Source organism: Nicotiana attenuata, chromosome 5, assembly GCF_001879085.1.
Source record: "Nicotiana attenuata strain UT chromosome 5, NIATTr2, whole genome shotgun sequence".
NCBI lineage: Eukaryota > Viridiplantae > Streptophyta > Magnoliopsida > Solanales > Solanaceae > Nicotiana > Nicotiana attenuata.
In genome coordinates, this window is record NC_031993.1 from 32,703,451 (window position 1) to 32,724,439 (window position 20,989).

Consider the following 20,989-nt stretch of genomic DNA (forward strand, 5'->3'; position numbering starts at 1 on the left):
AGAACAACTTACTTGAAGATTACCCTGGAGTCTTGGGGACAAATTTTGGGGGTTGTGGAGAGGTGGAGGGGGGGCTTTTTTTTTTTGGGGGGGGGGGGTTATGGAGAGGTAGGGTTTGGTTGGAGGAAGGGAATAAGAAGAAGAAATAAAAAAATGGGGGTTTTGGGTATGGGAAGAAGAAGAAGGAAGAGAGAGTGGGTTTTGGGAAGAAGAAGAAGAAGGAAGAAAATAAAAAAATGGGGGTTTTGGGAAGAAGAAGAATGAAGAAGGAAGAGAGAAGATGAGAGAAGTGGAGAGAAGATGAGGGAGTGGGCGGTTGGTATGGGGAGGTAGGTTTAGGTTAAGTTAATTAAACTGAAAAAAAAGAAAAAAAATTAAAATAAAATAAAAAAATTCTTTCTGTAGATCGTACCTGGACCTGGTCCGACCTACCGCGGTCCCACCGCGGTTACGCCGCGAGCGCGGTGGACCCTCTTCAGAGAGGGTCTCTGACCGCGGTCCCACCGCTGTTACGCCGCGACCGCGGTGAACCATCTTCAGAGAGGGTCTCTGACCGCGGTCCCACCGCGGTTACGCCGCGACCGTGGTGAACCATCTTCAGAGAGGGTCTCTGACCGCGGTCCCACCGCGGTTACACTGCGACCGCGGTGAGCCTGTTCCTGGAAGTTAATTTCGGGGTGCTTTTCAATGTTTTGCCCCTTAGGAACTATTTTTACCTCTTTTAATGCCTACCTTTCCCATGTTATGCCCAGGCTCGTGATGCAAAGTCCTCCGCACTATCCTGCATATATACAATATGTTAGAAATTATACTATCGTGGGTTGCCTCCCATGAAGCGCCTGATTTAATATCGCGGCACGACGCAACACGAGCGCAATTAAGATTCGCTCAACCTCTTTCTTTTTTTTTTACATGGCATTACAGACTGCACTTACAACACATTCGTGGGTTGCCTCCCACGCAGCGCCTGATTTAACGTCGCGGCACGACGCACGTGAGCGCATTTAAGGCTCGCTCGACCTATGAGGTTCAGTCAGGTGGATCTCAGACCCTTCCTTTGGTTCGTTCATGCCTACATATAGTTTAAATCTCTGCGCATTGACTCTAAATGTACGAGAGTCTTTCTCTGCGGCAATCTCTACAGCACCTGAAGGGAATACTTTAATCACTCGAAACGGTCCAGACCATCTTGACTTAAGCTTACCAGGGAGCAGCCGTAATCTTGAGTTATAGAGCAATACCATGTCCCCGGGTTTGAAATGTCGCTCAACAATGTTCTGGTCGTGTAACCTCTTCATTCTTTCCTTATACAATCTTGTGCTCTCAAAAGCAAGATGTCTGAACTCGTCAAGCTCATGCAAGTCAATGATTCTAGTTGTGCCTGCGGCCTCAATATCTAAGTTCAGCTGATTCAATGCCCACCATGCTTTATGTTCAAGTTCCACTGGCAGGTGACATGCCTTTCCAAACACCAACTTATATGGTGACATGCCAATTGGTGTTTTAAAAGCAGTTCTGTAGGCCCAGAGTGCATCATCTAGCTTTCTCGCCCAATCAGTTCTTGTGGCGTTCACAGTCTTGGTTAACACACTCTTTATCTCTCTGTTGGATACTTCAACCTGCCCACTAGTTTGCGGGTGATAAGGGGTGGCCACCTTGTGGCGTACATCATACTTTGCAAGCAACTTCTCGAAGGCTCTATTACAGAAGTGAGTGCCTCCGTCACTGATAATCGCTCTTGGTGTCCTAAATCGGGTGAATATGTTCTTTTTCAAAAATTCCACCACTACTCTTGCATCATTAGTGGGCAACGCAGTAGCTTCTACCCACTTGGACACGTAATCCACAGCAACAAGTATGTATTTATTGCCAAAGGAGCTGACGAAGGGACCCATGAAGTCAATCCCCCAGACATCAAACACTTCCACCTCTTGAATCGAGTTCATGGGCATCTCGTGGCGACGGGAGATGTTCCCAGTTCGCTGACATTCATTGCAGCCCTTCACCCATAGGTGCACATCTCTAAACACTATTGGCAAAATGAATCCGGCCTCAAGCACTTTCGCAGCTGTCCTGACCCCTCCAAAGTGTCCTCCATATGCTGATGCGTGACAAGCCTGCAAAAAAGAAGATTGTTCTATCTCGGGGACACACCTCCGGATCATATTGTCAACACATATTCTAAACAGATAAGGCTCGTCCCAATAATACATGCGGCTATCACGATAAAACTTTTTTCTTTGGACAGATGAAAGGTCATAAGGAACTATACCACTGGCCAGGTAATTAGCAAAGTCTGCATACCATGGCGCTTCCTCAAGACTAGTAGCGAGCAGCTGCTCGTCTGGAAAAGTTTCCAGAATGTCCTCAACCTCAACCGCATTTTCAGCTCCCTCAAGTCGAGATAGATGATCAACGACTTGATTCTCTGTGCCCATACTGTCACGAATTTCAAGGTCTAATTCTTGCAGGAGCAACACCCAACGAATCAGGAGCGGCTTAGACTCCTTCTTCTCAATCAAGTACCTGAGAGTTGCATGGTCAGTGCATACAATTACCTTAGACCCAATCAGATACGATCTGAACTTGTCGAAAGCAAACACCACAGCCAACATCTCCTTCTCAGTGACAGTGTAGTTCAGCTGGGCTCCACTCAGCGTTCTACTAGCATAGCATATTGGATGCATCAGCTTGTCTTTCCGCTGTCCCAACACTGCCCCCACTGCGTAGTCACTAGCATCACACATGAGTTCCAACGGTTGCTCCCAGTCGGGGGCAACTATGATAGGTGTTGTGACCAGCCTCTTTTTCAGCTCCTCGAATGCTACCGTGCAATCATCAGAAAACAAGAAAGGGTGATCTTTTTCTAACAACTTACAGAGAGGGTTGGCAATTTTTGAGAAGTCTTTTATGAATCGCCGATAGAAACCGGCATGCCCGAGGAAGCTTCTGATTGCCTTGACTGAAATTGGAGGGGGTAGCCTTGCTATCACATCTACTTTCGCACGATCCACCTCAATTCCTTTGCTTGACACCCGGTGTCCCAAGACTATACCCTCTTGTACCATAAAGTGGCACTTCTCCCAATTCAGAACCAGGTTAGTCTAGATACACTGCTTCAGCACACGAGTCAGATTTATCAGGCACTCATCAAATGAGTTCCCCACCACTGAGAAGTCATCCATGAACACCTCCATTATATCCTCTACCATGTCAGTGAATATGGCCATCATGCACCGTTGGAATGTGGCGGGTGCGTTGCATAGGCCAAAGGGCATCCTCCGAAAGGCATAAATGCCATACGGGCAAGTGAAAGAGGTCTTCTCTCTGTCCTCTGGTGCAATGGAGATCTGATTGTACCCTGAGTACCCATCCAGAAAATAGAAATGTGACCTCCCTGCCAATCTGTCTAACATCTGATCAATGAAGGGAAGTGGGAAGTGGTCTTTCCGGGTGGCTAGATTTAACTTTCGATAGTCCATGCAAATTCTCCAGCCCGTGACGGTTCTTGTAGAGATCAATTCATTCTTATCATTCTTAACTACCGTCATGCCACCCTTTTTAGGAACACATTGAACTGGGCTAACCCAGCTGCTGTCAGAGATTGGGAAAATGATTCCCGCATCTAACCACTTGATTACTTCTTTCTTCACCACTTCCTTCATATTGGGGTTCAGCCTTCTTTGGTGTTCCCTGGAAGGTTTGTGTCCCTCTTCCAGTAGAATTTTGTGCATACAGTAGGCGGGGCTGATCCCCTTTATGTCTGCCATGGTCCACCCAATGGCAGTCTTGCACTCCTTAAGTACCTGCAATAGTTGTTGAGCCTGCACATCTAACAAACTAGATGAGATAATAACAGGTAATGTGGAGTTAGGTCCAAGAAATTCATACCTGAGATGGGCGGGCAATGGCTTTAATTCCAGCTTTGGTGGTTCTTCGATGGATGGCTTGGCTGGAGGAGTTTCTCGATTTTCCAAGTGCAAGGGCTCAAACTCTAGGGTTCTATCCCAGAACCCTCTACCCTCTAACGCCAACACCCATTCCGCCAGATCCTCTCCATTTACCTCATCCAAATTCATTAGACATGCAGCAAGGGGGTCCTCAATAGTCAGCCTTTCATCATCAGTCTCTACAATTACATCCACGGCATCAATAAGAGAGCAATTGGCGAATTCACTTGGTCGCCTCATAGATTTCTGCACATTGAATGTTATTTCTTCATCGTTCAGTCTCATCTTGAGCTCCCCAGTCTCACAATCAATTAGAGCTCTCCCCGTGGCCAGGAACGGTCTTCCCAAAATTATGGGAATCTCTTCATCCACCTTGCAGTCTAGGATCACAAAATCTGCAGGGAACACAAATTTCCCTACCTGAATCAGCACATCATCCAGGATACCAGAGGGTCGTTTCACAGTCCTGTCAGCTAGCTGCAACAACATAGAGGTGGGTCTAGCTCTTCCAATACCCAGCCTCTTATAAATTGCCTGGGGCATAAGATTGATGCTGGCCCCTAGATCACACAGTGCCTTAGCAAAAGCAAAATTACCAATAGTGCATGGAATTGTAAAGCTCCCTGGGTCAGACAGCTTTTCCGCAATTGGTCTAGTTACTACTGCACTACAGGTCTGAGTAAGAGTAATTGTGGTCAAGTCTTGAAAATCAAACTTCCGGGACATCAAGTCCTTCATCATTTTTGCATACCCAGGCATCTCCTTCAAAGCTTCAATCAATGGTATATTTACCTGGATTTGCTTTAGCATTTCAAAGAACTTCTTGTATTGCTCCTCCTTTTTGTACTTAGCCAGCCTCTGATGGAACGGTGCAGGAGGTCTCTTTTTCTCAATCAATTGGGACTGATCTTTATCAGCTGCTACATCAACTATTGGCTCCTGGACTGTTTCAGCTTCTTTCTCGGTCTCCTTCTGAATGGTATTTTCTTCTTGAGCAGGCTGGACTGTCACCTCTGTTAGTTTCGTTGATTCATCCAGCTCAATGGGCACTGGTATGAGTGTCTCAGCCTGTCTAGCTTCTCGAGCCCTTTCTTGCTCTACATCCAGATCTCTGCCATTACGTAGGCTCACCGCCATCAGCTGCTTCGGTCCCTGATCTTTTGGGTTTATCTGGGTGTCTGCAGGTAGTGTCCCATGAGGATGATTGTTTAGAGACATCGAAATTTGGCCCACCTGTACCTCAATATTTTTGATTGCTGCATCATGTGCATCGACTCTCTTAGTAATTTTTGCATTAGATCCAATAACCTGTTGCATCATTGCTTCAAGTCTAGCAAACCCATCTTCCTGCCTTCCACCATGCTGCTGCTGAGGCGGGTGATACCCCTGCTGTTGATTCTGATTATTGTATCCCTCTGGTCTTGGGTAAGGTGCCATATTGTTGGGGGGTATCATACCTCCCATGTTCCCAGTGTTGAACTGTGGCTGTGCTGGCCTGTACTGCTGATTCTGTTGACCCCAATTCTGACCACCCTGTCTTTGGCTGCCATAATTAGACACATAGTTCATGTCTTCAGGGTAGTGATGATGATCGTGTTCTGCGTTCCACTGGTTACCAACTGGCTGACTAATGCAAGATGTGCACAAACCCCCATTAGTAGTATCAACAATATGTACCTGCTGTTTCTGCCCTAACTCTTCCACCTTTTTGGTGAGTATGCTCATCTGTGTCAATAAGGTGGCCATATTTTCAGCCATAGAATTGGATGGATCTAAAGGCACTGAGTGCACCACTGGAGTGATAGGTGCATTTCTGGTTATCCACCCCGATTTCTGTGCCATCTTGTCAAGCAGACTCTAGCCCTCTCTCCATGTTTTGCTCAAGAATGCCCCACCAGCTGAAGCATCAACAATGTTCTTTACGCTATCTGACAATCCCATGTAAAACCGCTTTCCCAACATTAGATCTGGAACACTATGGTGTGGACAAATGACCAGCATCCCTTTAAAATGCTCCCATGTTTCATGCAGTGTTTCCATCGGTCTTTGTTTAAAGCTCAAAATCTCATCAATTTGTTGAGGCGTCTTGTTGGGTGGGTGGAACTTGTTGTGGAATTGCTTCACTAGTTCTTCCTACGTTGCTATAGAATTTATGGGGAGTGAATTTAGCCAGGTCTGGGCAGCTCCTGTCACTGAGAATAGAAACAATAACAGCTTGATTGCTTCCGGAGTTACATTGGGTTGCCTTTGGGTTTTGCAGATAGACAAGAAATTCTTCAAGTGCTGCTGAGGATCTTCAACTTGTGACCCCGAAAATAGTCCCTTATTCTACAACAAATGCAGTATGTTATTTGTGATTTGCAATGACTCAGCCTGTATCTGCGGGACTACTATCGTTGTGGATAGATTCTCAGCTGTGGGTTGTGCCCAGTCATAGAGAGCAGCCTCTGGCACTATTGGAACTCCTGGGTTTTCCTCGTGATCGCCCATGATTGTTTTGAATTGTGCAGTTGTTGGTTGTTGTTTGTTTTTCCGGTTGGGCCGATTCAAAGCCTTGAAAACTTTCTCGGGATCTGATAATGCTTCAAATACTTCACCAGATCTCGATGAGTTTCTAGGCATGCACCTGTGCAACCCAGTCAACAAACGTTAAAATTTCAATGTAAAAATTGGGTATAGAGAAAACTGACTACACTAAGAATTTTTGTACTTCTTTCAATTGTAATTGATAACACCGTTAATTCCCTGGCAACGGCACCAAAATTTGATCACGCCCAACTATGCCTTATAAAATGACACGCGGACGTTGCAAATATAACCTGAGTATTTATGCCCAGAGTCGAATCCACAGAGAATTAACCTATCAATTACTTTTGTTGGACTTACTAAATTCTTTATAATCAACTTCCCCAAACGTTGCAAACAATAGTTGATGGTATTTCTAATAACTAAGACTGAAAGTAAATAAACAACTGTAAACTAAATATGCTTGGGTTGTAAACAATAATGAGAAGGTTCTAAGATAGTGATTTCCCCTATTGATGGAATCCCTTCCGGTTATGTTTCATATAGATTCACCGAAACATCTCTATCAATCATGAGCACTCTTTTTACCATAAATCTCTCCCGAGTAATCGCGATAATTTACTAGACGCACTCTCCCGAGATACGCTAGCTGACTTTGTTTATTACAGCTCACTTTAGATTGCACCCAAGGCTTCGTTGTCCCTAATCCCGCCTTTAAACCCGTAGTTATAGATCCCTCTTATACTTTGGGAGTGGTATTTTTCAAAAATTACCTAAATATGCACTCTCTTCCTAGTTATGCACACTAAATAGGCACAACTAATTGAGGATCCTGTCAATTAACTACAACAAACACGTAGTTGAACAAATAGAGATTAACTGGCAAACTATATTAACATAATCAAGAAGTTCATCCTTCAATAGGTTCCATCAAAACCATAGACTAAAGTATTTAGCTACTTATAACAACGTAAGGATAAACTACGAAAATATTCATAATCGAAAATAGCAAGAAAAAGAAGAGATAAAGAACTATGATGTTTTTGGGTGATCTCTCACACTTTTGTCTTGCCAGAATAATCTCCCAATCAAGCCTGCCCTAATGTGGCCGAATTTCTACATCTTATAAGGGTTTTACACCAAGTTTTCCCGACTTGACACTTTAGTCCCTGAAGTTTCTACGTCCTGCCGCGGTCCCACCGCGGTTACGCCAGGACCGCGGCCAGAATGGTCCTCTGAATTTGCAGCAATGTTCTGCCGCGGTCCTACCGCGGTTACGCTCGGACAGCGGCAGGCCAGCTTCAGTTCTGGTTTTGTCCCTTCGCTTGGTGCACTTTGTGGGTATTGTATGATTGGCCTCCTTTTCTCCGTAATTGATCCCAAAAGTACTCCACAGACTTTTTTTATTGGATATAGCCTGCAAAGCATGAAAAACACTAATCAGAGCACTTGGTTATCATTTTTTTACCATAAAGCTATACAAAAATATGGTTCTTTAGGGCCTAATTATAGTCTAATTCACCTATTATGAATAACCGAAGAGGACAAAATCAAAATCGAAATCGATAACTCGATAAGGAAAATTTCGAAATCGAAATCGATAAACCGATAACAAATAATCGATTCGATTTATCGATAAACCGATTCAAATGCACACCCCTACATTATGCAATGCATTATAATTTTAATACACCACACCAAATAGTAGATAAGAAATAATATTTGCATAACTAATGCTTGCATTACTAACCCATGCATTACTAATCCATGCATTACTAATAGACCTTATTCCGCACTATTCTTATACACCCTTCCAATCAACCCATTATATTCAAGAGATTTTAGGATGTGCAGTTTCTTTTTCTTTTTTGTTCTTGAAATTAATTTCAATATTATGGTGGCCCATGTAAGATCCTGAAACCTAATTGTGGTTTATTTGGACTCAAGCGACACAAATAGGTAAAAAAAAAATCGGGCACCATTTTATATAAAGCGCGGTTATTCACCGCGCTATACCTTAAGGAAACATTTGGCCGTTAAGGTATAGCGTGGTGAATAATCACGCTTTTTTTTGAACTTAAAATGGGAAGGAGGGTATAGCACGCTTATATAAGGCGCTATACTATAGCGCCTTATATATGCGCGCTATACATATATAAAAAAGCTTGCCATCTCCCCCCCCCCCCCCCCCCGACACGAAGCAGAACCCCCAAAACCCTAAAAATGGGTTTCTCCTTCTCCTTATTGTAGCAAACTAACACCGGATCTAAGGCGTTATCGCATAGTGGTTTGCTCGTTTTGGACCCCAAATCATTAAATCTTCAACTTTCAAAAAATTATAAATCGAGGTATTTCGACTTTTTTTTGTCAAAACTTATGTATAAAAAATGCGTATTAATTAGTTTTTACTGTGGTCTATATTTTTTCATGATTGTTTTATGATTTCATTAATTTGTCATTTCTTATCCGGATTAGATTATTTTTGTGCTTAATAATTAGTAAAATAGAGAAAATACTATTTTATGAATAATTAATGTTATTAGTTGTTATAAGAAATATTTATTAGTTGTTTTTAATGTGGTGTATGTATTTTCATGATTGTTTTGTGATTAAATTAATTTGTTAATTTTTTATCCAGATTATATTATTTATGTGCTAAAAGATTAGTAAAATTGATAAATTATTATTTGATGAATAATTAATGTTATTTAGATTTTATTGTTGTACATATATTAATATGTGATTTTATTGTTGTTTAGTGCCCTTTAGTGTTATTGTGCCCGTAATTATAATGTAGTGCCCGTAATTGTAATGTAGTGCCCTTTAGGTTAGTATGTTGGTAGTTATTGAAATCAATCATTTAATTATCTGTTAACCCCAAAAATATCTGAAAAAGATGATAGTTCAAACACAAACTCTCTCGAATTTTAGTCAACAAATGTTAGAAAATAACATAACAACAACAATATTTGTCGAACTAAGTATTTTTATATGAGTACTTATTAATTATATCATGTATAGTTATGAAAATTAATTATTTAATTCTATTATATCCAAAAATAGGTGAGTAAAAAACAAACATATAAAATAAAAAACAAACGTATGAAATAATAAACTAACATATGAAATAAGAAACAAACATATAAAATAGTAAACTAACATATAAAATAATAAATTAACATATAAAATTATAATAAAAAAATGTATCAACCTAAGTAACAATATAGTAAAAACATCGATTAAATATTAATATAAAAAAATTGCAATATATCTAAAGATGTTAAGAAATTAAAAAGAAAAATACTTTAATTAATATTGTTCAATTTACAGACATCGTCATGGAGGTTCCCCCTGTGCATCCCGGACCTGCATCTCTAGAGCTACTGTTGCTACAGGCCAACCAGAGGTCTTCATACATATGGGATGTGTAGTGTTTGTCCTAGACATTCCGTGCCAGACGTACAGACAATATGTGGGAGTCCATTAGGGACTACCCACTCCATCCCCGTATAGTTAGACGCCTTCAGGATACGGGTTTCTATAAGATCATAGAGATCGGCCGGTTGCAGTTCGACTGGGCTTTGATCACGACTATGATAGAGCGGTGGCGACCAGAGACGCACACGTTTCATCTACCCATCGGCGAGGCTACCATCACGCTTGAGGACGTGGAGGTTCTTTTCAGGCTGACGGTTGATGGATTACCGGTAGTTTACTTGCATGCTCTTAGAGACTATAGGGGATTGCATTACCTGCATATGTTGTAGTGGCTCACCGGTTTCCAGCCAGCAGAGGAGACTCTATTGAGTGGGTTCAGTCGTTCGCAGTTGACCCCCGTTCAACAGCATCTGGAGGCGAGAGATGCGGAGATTACGGATGATTCACCACCAGAGGTTATTGACCGGTATACGAGATTGTTACTTCTGATGTTTGGTGGTGTACTGTTCCCGAACACTTCAGAAAACCTAGTCAGCTTGAAATTTCTACATCATCTTGAGCGACTAGATGATTTACCTGGTTACAGCTGGGGTGCAGCTGTTTTAGGTTACCTGTATAAGCAGATGTGTCGGGCGTGCATGGGCACCCAGAGAGACATTGCCGGATTTTTATCGCTGCTGCAGATGAAAACATAGTCAATTTTTTTCATGATTATAACATACATAGTAAAATAAATACCTTAAATTTTACGTCCACAATCTATATTAGGTTTGAGCCTAGGAGCGGTTCCTGCAACTCCAGCACCTCTACCACCCATCGCTCCGGATGCACCACCTCTACCGTTTCTCCCATTAGCTTGGAGGTAGGTTGATAGGCGAGGCTACGGACGCGAGGTCGAGGCTCGACATCAAATCCCCTATTACAGGGATTCGTTGGATTTGCGTGAACGTGCACAGGTACATCTATGCTTAAGTTTACTTGGCCTGGCTTTATATGTGTTGCGTTTACTCACGATTCTTGTGTTTAATTAATAGTTCTTATGGAGGCTATATAGGGACGCGCTCATAGCTGGTTTGCCCGATTATTGCTCTTGTGATTGAGCTATGTGGAGCTCTTCCGTCCCATTGATATGTCTCGATATTGTCGAGCATCATGCCACCTAGCGAGTCCTTCGCATGTTTAGTCAATCGCAACTTGTACCTATTCCACCCGCTTGGCCTAGGACACATTACCAGCGGTATGATCGTTCCAGGGTTGACCAGACATACGTGGCTTGGCTAGAGGCCTAGATTGATATTTGGGACCATAGGTATGAGATTTTTCTGCCACCCCCTCCACCTGAGCGTACGGATGGCGAGGACGAGTATATGGCCTGGTATTGCAGCGTTATTGACTTCTCGTCGGGAGTCCCGTTCATCACGCTGGTGGTAGGTACAATCCATACGCCAGGAGGCATGACGCACTGGTTAAAGTGTTGAAATGCGGACTCCGCTCAAGCTTCCATTCAACAACAGTCCCGGGGTTAAAGTGTTGCAAGGCGGCCATGTACCTGGGTAGAGAGGCAAAGGACTTATCCTAGTTACTATAAACAATTTCAAATGCACGTTTGAGCGCGAGAAATGCTTTTTGTTTGTTAATGGTACACCCATATGCCCGGTGGACAGATGTTATACACTCTTTGATCTTGTACCTTATGAACGCTTCAATATGTGGAATCAAGACAAAGGAAATCAAGTCAACATTTAAGTTAAAATGATTCCCACTGTATGTGTCCATTTCACAATTATGGCTGCCAATGTATTTACCCATAATCCACATATTTGTTTTCGTCTTTCTCGCATGCAGCATCCAATTACAATCTTTAAACTGTCTTCGACAAATAACCTTGTATACTTCCGGAGATGACTCATGAACGAATATCTCACGACACTCTTTTATGCTGTACATTCGCACCGCCCTACTTAGGCGCGCTTTATCAGCATAAAGCGTGCCCTTTGACGGCATCATTGCTCTAGATTCATCCCACATTGATGTTCGAATTTTATCAAGATCCCTTGTGAGGGCATCCACATCTGGCATACATGGAAACTGATCAAGGTAGGGAATCTCCCTTCAATGAAATGGCACATGGGACTTGTACACTCTTGGTCTAATAGGAGGTGGAGCATGCTCCCTCGTCAAATAAGGTTCATCATTCTTGTCCTCATTATCATCACCCTCATCAGGGAAGGGTGTGCCATCTCCAGACTCATCAGCATTGTCATAATCACTATTATCTTCCTGACTCTACGCATCTGCCTGATCCCGATTAAATATATTATCTTCGGGCAATTGAGTAAGGAAAAGACCTTCAAGTTGCTCGTTTTCATTGCACGACCAATAAAATAATGAGTTTCTCGAATTCATCCAAACTTTACATATAAACTTTATCACTTCACTTACAAATCATAATGTGTTGATATCTCATGATGCACATTATCCTGTTTATGAGGACTCTCGGATGGACCATCATGATTCAACAAACCAAATTTAGGCATATTCCAGCTGTCCGTTGGTTCATAACTTGTAAAATACCCCATGTGGAATATATAAGTGTTAGTACAAATTCAATAAATAAAAATAAATATCGTAACACAAAGGAAAATTGAAATTTACCACTCGACTTGTGGATTATGTAAACTTGGGGAGAAATTATTTCCTTGCTCCTCATTCGCCCGTGGAGACAAGTTTAGATCAGGCCAAACTCTTTCACCCGGAACCTGTTCAGCTAAAACTGATCCAAAATAACCACCCGATGATTGAGGGATATCCCTACTATGCGGAAACTCATTATTGTGAACGTCTTCAACCTTGGCGTACATTTCCAACATTTTTATCACAAGAAGTTCCCGGTGTTTATCCGGAGTCCTCAAAAAATCTGTCAAAGTTTCATCGTCTTTGATATTAAACTCAGCATAACAAGCAACCCCTTGTGGAGTAAGAGAATACGAATATCTTCCTATTACTTTAATATTCACCGAACGTTTGCTCACACTCAATTTTTTACATAACGACGATACCAATCTATCGTACTCCATTATAAGTGGCAACTTAACATGATACTGTGGAGAAAAACTATAGCGTACTGAGTTATTCTCCACCACAATCTCCTCCCCCCCCCCCCCAATAATGAAACCCTAATTTTTCGCTCTTCGGACATTATGACAAAATGCAAAATAACTTGACGAACAAATATTTCAGAAGAACTGAAGAATCCTGAATAGATTTGTACCAAATTCAGAAACTCCTTAAATAAGGAAAAACCAGTCCGGGGGTTACAATTATTTGATGTATAGCGCATGCATAATAGGCGCTATACACATATGAATTATTGGTGGGTAAATTAATTGTAGATGAATAATTGGTGAGGCCACATCTTATATATAGCGCGATGAATAACCGCGCTATATATAAAATGGTGCGCAATTTATTTATTTTTACCTATTTGTGTTGCTTGAGTCCAAATAAACCACAATAAGGTTTTGGACTCACCCATGTAAAGGGGATAAATATTTTGGAGAATCATGTTTTTTTTTTCACTTTGGAAAATCATATTCAACAAGATAAATTTGGACAAACCAACTGCCAATCTTTCTTGCTTACAACCATATAGTGATATTCTGAAGTTGGCGTGTTGGTTATTGTATACAGTAAAATATGAAGCGCCAGGTGGCCGCGTAAAAGAATGAGACATGGAACCTAAGGCAAGGGATAGTCATAGCCGAAGGCAATTATCTCGTTTGTTATCGGAAGAAACGACACTCATAAAGAGGTAATAAATACCCTCCGTCCGATAGCATTTAATGGAGAATATCTCCTAGATGTAACTGTAAATAGTGAGCTCTATTACCATTGTAAGGACAAGAATTTTGTGGCAAACTAATGCTACAATCTATTCCAAGCTTTATACAATCTCATTTTCGTGTTCCTTAGTCTCATCATCGTTGGGCCCGGAAGCTCTATCCCCGGAATTACTATTTTTCGTGATCTCATCTACATTTCAAGGCTAAGGGTTGTATATTTCGTTAATTCTTTCATTATTACAGGATCAAATTAATTCACTTGTCTAGAAACCACATATAAATTCAACTGTACTATTTTACGGGTAAACAGTTTGACGCCCACTATGGGGCCTAGGCAACCGTGTAATTAAGTTGATACTTCCTCGTTTACTAACGTGTTTTGATTATTTATCTTAGAAAAAATCACAAGAAATGGCAAATAACGGTGTTAACAACACACACAATCCTGAGGTTCAAGGAGACCAGCCTCATTTTGAGGATTCAATTAGTGACACCCACAATGAGGGAAACGATACCACGCCAGTCCACGACAGGTGGTACCTGCGACATGTTTGGAAGGCAACTCCCGATGATGTTGAAGAGGAGCATGTTGTTGATGCGATAAGGGTCCTAAGAGCTTTCAACTTCATATTAATCTGTTTGGAGAATAAAACATGTTATACTCAGATAGTAGCAACAGAAGGTTCACTTAAAGTTCACAATCTAAGTCTAGTTCACTTAAGAGATCTTGCTGAAGTTTTAAGGACAGCGTAGGCATGTACATGATTATGAACGGCAAGTAGAGGTATTTGAAGAAGAAATAAGTGCAGAATGCCCAAGGGAACACCCATAGGATACATTTAGTAGGGATCATGGTATTATAAGGATGTTAACATAATCAAATGAACAACATCTCTTCATGAATTTGAGAAAAAAGGAATGATTACATTAGGGATCTTGTCAGGCAAAGTAAGGGTGGGATTTCAGACGTAGTGAGACTTAATGTCAGCACTTCAGTACATCAAATGGAATGAACACATCTCAACTAAACCTCACGACTTCAGTTAAGGGCATGGTGATCATCAAAACACATACCAAGATAATGCAGGAATTAGCTTAAGACACGTTTATGTAATGTGATCAAACAATCATGAGTTTGATGAATTTCTAAGAATCAACAGAATTATAGAGGCATGTCAGGAAGAGAAGATTATTTTAAAGGTCTTGGACTAGTGTATGACAATCTTATCTTACCACTAAACAGATTCATGTGTGTTCGAGTCTAATTTGTCGAGTGAGCCACTACAGATATTAGTAATGCTTGAGTCAAGTTTGTATAATAACCATGATAGTACTAACATAACACCAAAAAACTAAATATCAGAATAGCTTGAGAATTTTTAGGCTGTTTTCAAAGCTTAACAGTGGGTATAGGTTATCAGATGTTCATTATGACCAATACATAATCCTAATTTCAATAACCTAAGGGAACTCATGATTCCAGAATCCATTTATCAGCCATATGTCATTAACAAATACATAAAACAGTCAATAATAGCACATTGTTAATAATATCATTTAGTGAAAGATAACAGGATAAATCATGCTTGCAATTTCAGACGATTAAAAAGAAGAGTTAAGTTGAGGTTTTGCTGACCTGCTTTAGGGTAGCAAACCAAAAAAATGCTTAATTTAACTGTTCAGAAAGCCAAAGGCTCAAACTTTTAAATCAATAAGTAAGCTCAGAACCGGAAAGAGAGAGGGGAAAGCAGAAATAGAGTAAGAAATCAGACTTTAATTGAAAATTTCTAAACGATACTATATGGTGTATTGATTTTCTTCAGATGTTAGGTGTTGTTGGTTCTGTTAGGGGAGAGCAATTAAGGCTGCTATTTATAGTAGCCATTGAAGCCTTTAGGGTTTCAGCAGATTCAAACTAGATAGTGGAGAGTGGCAATTACTAGTTGATGCAAGTAGAGGTGAGTAAAAATCAGAGAAATAGAGGGAAAATCAATGGGAGTATACCTGAGAATAAAGAATGTGACCGTTGATGGAAAACCCTATCGGGTAAAGCCCCAATGTGAAAAGGTCATTGCATTTGACCTTTGGACCTCGAATAATCATGATGAGGCTCTAAAATGTGCTCATGCATGCTTCGATTTAATATATCACAAAGGAAATATGGAGATCAGGATTTGGGAGATAGGAGTTGTCATCTCTAGGTTTAAGATAGGGCAATAGGATCTGGGCCGTTGATCTAAAAATATTTTGGGATTAAAACATTTTAAATAAGGAAATATGAGGGTCGTCAGATCTTTGTATTTGGACGACCGAGATTAATCTGATGGGGTGTTGAAATTAAAGGGTAAATTGGGATAAAATATGGGCCATTGATATGAAGGATGGACAGCTTAGGTTGATCGTGTTTCTTTTGTGAGTGATATGAAGAGGTGACGTGGAGCAGGCTTATTGGCTCAATGAAGGTGGCCTGGATTTCCACGTTGGAATGGGAGGGGTGGACCTGGAGCGGGTCAAATGCTTTGGGCTAGTGCCTTTAAGCTGAAATTAATTTAACAAATAGCCACATTTTTTATTTTAAAAAATACAATTGCAGCCTTTTAGCCTTTTAACCCTTTTGAAATTCATTTAAATAAGCTTAATTATTTGCAATTAAATGTAGTAGAAATCATAATAATCAAATATGGTACTAATTATTAATTAATTATTATAAAATTTTTGTTTTCTAAATTATAACACTAGTTCGAATTATTAGCATAGTAATCTTATTAATTAGAAATTAAGGAGTAATTCATTAAAAGAATTATAAAGCCTATGTGTATAGAAGTTATTTTAATAATCCGAAGATAGTAAGCATGATGTATTTACAATTATAATATTGAATTATCAATTTCGGAATTACTAATACTAAATTAATTTTGTAAAAAATAGGTATTATATAAAAAAATATTTTTAAGACATTCATTGCAAATTATTAAGTATAAATAAGTTAATTTTAAAAGAGGGGGTCAAAATTAGCCGTCAACATACGGTGCTAGCAGTGGGGGTAGGTGATGATGAGAGGGGGTGGCTAGGGTTGAATTATGAGGGTCTGAAGGGAGAGTTTTGTTTAAAGCGGGTCAAAGGAGGAAACGACAACGTTTTGATAAGTTTTGATAAAAACGGCATTGTTCAATGCATTAAATGGCGGGTCTGATATGGACCGGGTCGGAGATGTTGGGCTGAGTTGATTTGCAAGAGTGGGCCAAAGTAAAATAGGTCCAGTTGGTTTTGACAAGACAAAGACCTATCTCTCTACCCGTTTTCCTTTACATACTTAGCCATTCTTTGTTTAAACATATGTTGGACCAATTTTCAATTAAGCCCCTTTTGCACAATAGCCTACTCACCTAATTTACAAGTAATTAACTATTACAGTACCAATTAATTCCATCCAAAAACAAATTATGCAATTAATAAATCCTAGCAAAGATGAAAGAAAAAGAAAAACAAATGCATTTTTTGTGATTTTTGTATTTTAAAGTGCCACTAAATGCAAAAAAATGCATTTAAAATGAGATGATGCAATTCAAAATGCAAACACAACACATAAAATCTACAAACATCAATTACTAATTGATGATTTTTTGGAACACCCTTTGAGCAAAAACACATGCTCACACATATCACTGTCATGTTGGTCGACTTAGGCTTAAAGTCCATGCTAACTGATTATAATTTATAGATAACTGAGTTTGACTTCGCATTAGAGAAGTTGTGCATCCTTGTTATCTATTACATTAAATCCGGTATGCTATGCTGGATGAGATTATAGAGAGAATATGCTCTTAAAAACCTGGAGGATGTTACTATTTATAGCCTTATGGATCAAGAACATTATTGATGGCGTGTTCCCCTCCTTAATGGGATTAATCCTGTTGTGCAGTAAAAAGGATTTGCTGTCATACTGTCTGATATGTGCCCCTTAGTTTCTGGAATCAAAATAAGAGATGCAGCTTTATCTACTGAACGGGGTATGCGAGCCCTTGATTTGGCTGTTGGCAGGGTTTCCCTATTGCATTTAGGTGATATTGTCACGACCCAAACCGATGGACCGCGACGGGCACCCGTTACCTTACTCAACCGAGTATCAATATAACGTATATTTTCATGTCATACTATCATAGATAACTGAGCCGGAAGGCTGCCGTGAGATAAGTAGAATACAACATGTAATACCAACTTATACATAAAACATACGGGCCTATAAGACCAAAATAACCACTCGTACACTGAACATAGGCCGGCAAGGCCATACAATATTTTACGTACATGACATCTGTCTACAAACCTCTAAGAATACATAATTTTCACAAAGGTCGGGACAGAGTCCCGCCATACCAAGCAATACACGTCTAAATCATAATAAACAAAGAAGCAACTCCGAAGCAAATGGAGCGCACCAACATCTTCCGCTGAGCTGATAGCCTACTTGGAGGGCTATCGACCTGTCTATCGGGACCTACGGGCATGAAACGCAGCATCCCCAAGCAAAGGGGACGTCAATACAAATAATGTACCGAGTATGTATGGAATGAAAATCAGTAAATAATAGACATGAGAGAAACATGGAGTAAAAGACTCGACATGTACGTCTGCGTAGCTCTGTGAATCATTTCATTTTCATAATGTCATGCATATGCGTATAAATGTCATACCATGCATACGTATATGTATTTATAATATCATCAAAGCCTCTGAGGGCATCCCATCATATCATTTTGGCCACTGTGGGCAAATCATTAACATATACCAGCTGATCAGGTGGTGGTGCGTATATAACGCCGTAACCTTTTTCTCATATCCCATATATATATATATATATATATATATATATATATATATATATATAACGATATCTTGTCATGAGTCAATGTACATGTATAAATGAATGAAATGCATGAAAATATGTTAATAATCTCAATATTCCTTTGGGATAAACTTTTGTCAACTGCGTATTATTCTGAGACCCATGAAGAGAAGATATAATAATATGTCACATGGGGAATCAAGAACATAGAGACCCCGAGTATTTCTATGAATAGAGTTGTTTATGAAAATTGTGCGTTTGCTCGTTTCTTCTGTATATCTTGGATCATGCCAGAAAAGAAAGAAGGGATAGCCTTAACATACCTAGAGTAGGAAAAAATCCATGTGATATTCTTGAGAAGGATTACACCGTACTCCCTTAGAATCGAAAAATCCCGTTGCTATTATAATATGGAGTGACTATCGTCCTTGGCTTCTTGTATTCTGTATAATTCGTCTGCCGAATGAACCTTGGTATTCCTTCAAGATAAGAGTTCTTTGCATTTGCATAACCCACTTACGAAATGGGTTCTTGATATTTATTCAAGATAAAAGTCCTTTGCATTTGGCATTTTGTATAACCCACTTTCCAAATGAATTTTGTATTAATTCAAGGCAAGTGTAGGGATAAGTATTAAGCCTTCACTTTCCATGTGTTATCTTAATAGATTTCTCAAATTCAAGTCATCTACAATCCTCCTCTACTTGCTGCTACGTGGGAGGTTTTTCCCCCACCTACAATTATCAACAAATCCTTAATTACATGGTTAATCTCCCATTAAACTAATAATTAACCAATTACCCACATAATTAAGAATTATCTCAAATTATTTAAAATACTATTCACTTTTAACACACCTTATACACCTTACTATCATGGCCATGTGGTACCTTGTATGGTACTAGTCCATAAATACCGGGTATTTTAGCTCGGGCCGTATTTTATCCCAAAATATCAAACTTCGACGAAATTCATTTTCTTCGATTTGCTTACCCTCTCACCTTCACGAATTTACTCATCACTTATTTGAAATAGCATAATGCTTATAATGCAAAATAACCTCAAAATAATCTCATTCTCGGACTTACGTCGATTAGCTTATGACGAAACTTTAATATATGAAAATGCAGGATGCAACATCTCATTCCCGAGTTTTCACCAATTAACTTATGGCATATTTTCACATACGAAAACATGGGGTGTAACATTATTCTCCCCTTTGGAACATCCATCCTCGAATGTTAACTGAGGTACTTATGCTTCACATAACCTATGTCTTTCGAATACTTTAGTACTCTCTTTTCCATCTAGGCAACTATTTTGTGAATAAATCCAAAGGCCAAGGCATTCCCCCCTTTAGGCCTCTTTCTCATACCACGACTTGTGGTCGAAATCCTCCCAATCTTGTAACTGTTGCTACCTTCTATCATATAGACTCTACAATTCTAACCTTGTAAGTGCGCCTATGCGACTCTTCTTTCCTTTTTTCTCTGATTTTTAGCCATTACTGAAGTTCTTCGCTTGGAACTTTGTCGAACTTATGAATATTTCGATATCTTATTTCATAGACCTGGTTATCCATCCGCATGATTTTACTGCATCTAGATAGGTCATACTGTACCAGAATTCTTACTTCAATTTATCGTTGCTAAGGTCTGCTTCCAACTTTAGGTTACTCTCGTTGCTCACCCCATATGTATAAGTCTAAGTCATTTGCTGCTTCCTTATTAGTGTTCATCTTAAAAATGATGCCTATTCTTATCTCATACTCTGTGACTTTTGTCCATTCATTGTTGATTCACCTTAATATATATCTATAATATACCACTGATAACTTGAAACTTCTTACGCAATACCTTGCCTCTAGGGCTTACGTTGCATCGAGGAACATTTGAAGTGATTTTCCTGACCCAGCTGGGGGGATATTCTACTTCCATAACCCTATTTCATATCATAGTCATTCCAATGTGATTTTTCTTACGTGGTTATTTTAATCCTGTACAATTCATGAACTCATTACTCAATCGAAGGCCCAATCGTCATCCTTTATTTCTCATAATTACACCCTTATTCTACAACAGGGCATCATTCCATCTGTTCTAAATGCTACTAGTCTTAGACTCCTTTGAGTTCGTTCAGGCTATACTGAGCTTTCTATTACTTAGAGAAACCATCAACTCTCTTATTTTCATGGCTTAATCGCGGGGACTTATCCATTCTCGTCACCTCCTCACTCGCCCTTTCTTATCCTTAACCCTGTCTTCCTAAAATCATGTCCTTTTACCATACTTTAGCTAGGGACTTACACCTATCTATTTATACTACTCGCAACCTTCATTCAACTTGCTTGCACCATAGATTTTCTTGTGTTATTCTGGAACATCAAG

At 39.9% G+C, this 20,989-nt stretch overlaps 1 protein-coding gene across 1 annotated transcript; it reads left to right on the top strand.

Moving 5' to 3' along the window:
- LOC109226107 (serine/threonine-protein phosphatase 7 long form homolog) lies at positions 9,947-10,609 on the top strand. Its single transcript, XM_019390910.1, has 2 exons — positions 9,947-10,183; positions 10,244-10,609. The coding sequence occupies exons 1-2, from the start codon at positions 9,947-9,949 to the stop codon at positions 10,607-10,609; spliced, it is 603 nt and encodes a 200-aa protein (XP_019246455.1).